The 3,807-nt window shown below is 27.6% G+C and overlaps 1 protein-coding gene across 1 annotated transcript in view; it reads left to right on the top strand.

Moving 5' to 3' along the window:
* The first annotated feature begins 1,821 nt into the window (after positions 1-1,821).
* Positions 1,822-3,807, top strand: part of LOC108727499 (cathepsin O) — a 5,352-nt gene continuing 3,366 nt past the window's right edge. Inside the window, exons 1-2 of the mRNA XM_018455643.1 lie at positions 1,822-2,086; positions 3,203-3,341. Coding sequence (XP_018311145.1) covers positions 1,901-2,086; positions 3,203-3,341 — 325 coding nt within the window. The 5' untranslated portion in view covers positions 1,822-1,900. The remainder of the gene's footprint in view (positions 2,087-3,202; positions 3,342-3,807) is intronic.

Raw genomic sequence — 3,807 nt, 5'->3', positions numbered from 1 at the left:
TAAGCTTATTAAGGGGATCCTAAAGCCGTCTGTATTACCGATTAAATTGTAATTTTTGTATAACAAATACTTTTTTCTCTTTCACAGATTCGAAAATCCTTTTCCAGGATTAAAGTATACATTAAAGACACATTAATACATGTTTGTGAGGTGGAGTTTATGCTGAGAACGATAAAAAATTTTTCTTAAGATTTCAATTTTGAAATTTTTTGTCGTCTCGGCATAAATTCTACCTCACAAACACATATTAATGTGTATACTTTAATCCTGGAAAAGGATTTCGAATCTGTGAAAGAGAAAAAAGTATTTGTTATACAAAAATTACGATTTAATCGGTAATACAGACGGCTTTAGAATCCCCTTAAACAACAAAAACAAGAACCTATTTTAATTTCTTTGGCTGACTTTTTTAAAAATTTTCTTTGACAAAAATATTAAAGGAGATAATAATTTATTGTCAATATTTTTTAAATCAACATTTGCTTTTATAAACTCTCAATTGAAAAATTGTAATAAGATAAAGTTTTGTAATTGGTTAAAAAAGAAAGCAATTTTTATAATTTTGTTAAAGACGTGTATCGCTGTTAATTATAAATGTCTTAATTAAGTTAAAATAATTTTAAAACAAAAGAATTTTTTAATTAAATTTTTCTTGTCAACTAATTGTAAATTACAATCAGTTTTTTTTTTACAAAAATTGCATATGTCCATTAATGTTGAGGGATAGGACTGCTCGATTTCGATTAAAGAATCGATTCTGAATTATTTCCTGAGTCGGACTGAACCATTTAGAAATCGGGACTGAATGAATAGATCTGTTAAAAATTGATTCAATTAAAGAATCGTATTAATTTTTAATAATATGATATAATTTTAAAAGCGATAAAATAATTAAAATACGATTTTTTATTTGTCTCTAAGTAAAACAATTTTAATTTAAAAATCTAGGTTTAACACATATATAATAGTTATTAATTACTAACATAATGTCGTATATAAACGCCGTTAAATTCGATTTTATAACAACTAGTGTTACAAAATTAAATTTAACTAGTATTTTTATACATTTTGTCAGTAATAATTAGTTAATAACTACGGGGATATTATTAAACTCGATTAATGGTGACGTGAAAACCGCGCGCAACATGCTCTTATGTCGTTTAAAGATTAAGAATATGACAACCGCTAACTGTATAGCACAGCTGGGTTCAGAAACTTCCCCCAGATGCATCCAGATATCACTTTTTATCTTTATTTAACATTCGGTGAGCAACAGAGATAAAATAATATATCTTGAATTTCTAAATATAATTCTGTAATAATAAAAATTTGACTAAATTATTGCGTTCAGAAAACAGTTAAGACACAAATGACATAACGTTATAAAAATGTATAGTATAACATACGTAACATAAATTATTCATTGTTTACGTTACGTTTATTATTTATTTATTATTAGTTACTGTAATACGTTTCGGTATGCGGTGAGAATGCACTTCAACTAGTATGTTCCTTGAAAGTAAATTAAGACAACTCTCGATTAAAGAAACCGAAAATCGATTATCATTAAATCATAAATGAATCGATCCATGCTTTAAACTCAGAATTTGCCAAATTGATTTGGAATATAGACCTTTTGGGGATAAAAAAATTCGTTTTTTAAAGAATCGAAATCGAACATCTCCGCTAAAGGGTTACCCATGAGAGAATCTGATACTATCGCCATTTTCAAAGATAGCATGCGGTATTCAGATATTTACTCGATAAGTCTTTAAATACTAACCATAACACTTGTTATTTGACCACTCTCCACTTATCGCGTCTGCGTCGTCTGTAGCATGACAACACGTACGCACATCACGAACGTGCGTTCTGCCGTCTGCGTCGTCGTGTATGAAACATGGAGTGGCGAACAGTGGTAGTGATAGTGCTGATCGTGAGTCTTTGCTTCTTTATCGTGCCGATCAAAGTAGATTTCAATAAAACTGTGAAGGATGCGGAACTGTTCGCGAACTACATAGCCCGATATAATAAATCCTACAAGAATGATTCCGCGAAATATGTAGAGCGATTCGAGCGTTTTCAGGTAAAGATTATCTGTAAGCCGTGATTGTAGAAATAGCGATCGGCTTAAATGGTTGCGCAATAGCATTATTGTCCCTCTCGAATTTAACTCACCGTTTATTCCATGTATACATTGACACATAATTTAAATTATGTAAGTTTCACATTAAGGGACTTTTTAATTAAATGATAATCGCTTATTAATCGCATTCCAACGCGTAAACAACATGCACGCACACGCGCGTGTCATTCGTATTTTCGTTGTGATATGATGTAATACTTATTTAGCTCTACTGATAGGAGAAGAGTAATAATTTTTTTGAAAAAAAAAAAAAACTTTCTTTGACAAATATGTTAAAGAAGGTAATTTATTATCACTATTTTATTATCAATTTATTACCAATATTTTTTCCAACGTTTAATTATCATTTGTCTTTCAATTCTGAATAGAAAAAATTGTAGTAGGTAAGATAAAGTTCTGAAATTGTTGGAAAAAAATTCTAAACCTGAATTTTGTTCAAGTACCTTTTATTGTTATTTATTTAAATATTATAAATGCCTTAATTAATATCTTCCTTAAAGAAATATTAAAACTAAATAATTTTAAAACTAAAAAGTTTTGATTTTTTTATTAGATTCGTTAGCTAAATTAAAATCAATTTTTTATAAAATATTGTATATGCCGGTTAATGCTAAAGGAATGTCCGCATTTTTGCGACAGTAAAGCTTGTTTAATTCTAAATTCATTACAGTTTTACTGGGCACGTTCTGTTAAATTATATTCACATTTATTAATTTTTTTATAGTTACTGCGCCATCAATAATATCATTATTATTATTTTTACCGTTTATCTTACATCGAAATCTTTAATTACATAATACAGAATAATTATACATCCAGAATGTGTACTACGTATTAAATAAATTATTAATTCATAATAAAAAATAAATATATGTGTACTGTGTACTATAAATGTGTACTATAAATTAAGTAATTATGTAATAATAAACTATTCAAAAAAAAAAAATTACGTGATAACATAAATAGAAATTAAACTTTGTAAATTATTGTAGATATACCCTATTGTAGATATAGCTTCCTTTTCTTACAATAATATTAATTAGGGTACAATTGCAGAAATCATTGCGACATATCGAAAAGCTAAATAGTTTACGATCGTCGCAAGAAAGCGCATACTACGGGCTGACAGAATTCTCCGATTTATCCGATGATGAATTCATGGAACAAGCGCTAATTCCCGACTTACCTTTACGAGGTAAGTTTAATTTTAATAAAAAAAATAATGATTAAATATTTAAGTTTGAAATATGCAAGAACAACCTTTATTAAAGTTCCTTAAATAGGGGAACCTGGGGTATAATGGTTATAGTTAGATTTTTTCAAGTTTTAAACATATTAAAGATAAATAAATCAACTTTGTTATATATTAAAATATTTTTTAAAGTATTTACTATAAGGAAAACTTAAGTTTTACTGCAAAAGTATAGATTAAAGGACGAAATTATTGTTTTGTGAGAGTGTGTCGTAACCTCACTATGTCATTTATGCAAGGCATAATGGAGCACCACGGAAAACTTGTCTATTTTTAAAAAATTAATATTGAGAGAACATTGCTTAAAAGTGACTTAGAACATATAATATAAATAAAAATACATTGTTGCACTTTTAATTTTTAATTTTTTATTAATAATTCTATATGTGATGCTGAGTGATACATTATA

Source organism: Mycetomoellerius zeteki, unplaced genomic scaffold (assembly GCF_001594055.1).
Source record: "Mycetomoellerius zeteki isolate Tzet28-1 unplaced genomic scaffold, Tzet1.0 scaffold5, whole genome shotgun sequence".
Taxonomy (NCBI): Eukaryota; Metazoa; Arthropoda; class Insecta; order Hymenoptera; family Formicidae; genus Mycetomoellerius; species Mycetomoellerius zeteki.
Note: the sequence above shows the minus strand (reverse complement) of the source record. Positions and strands in the feature narration are given on the sequence as shown.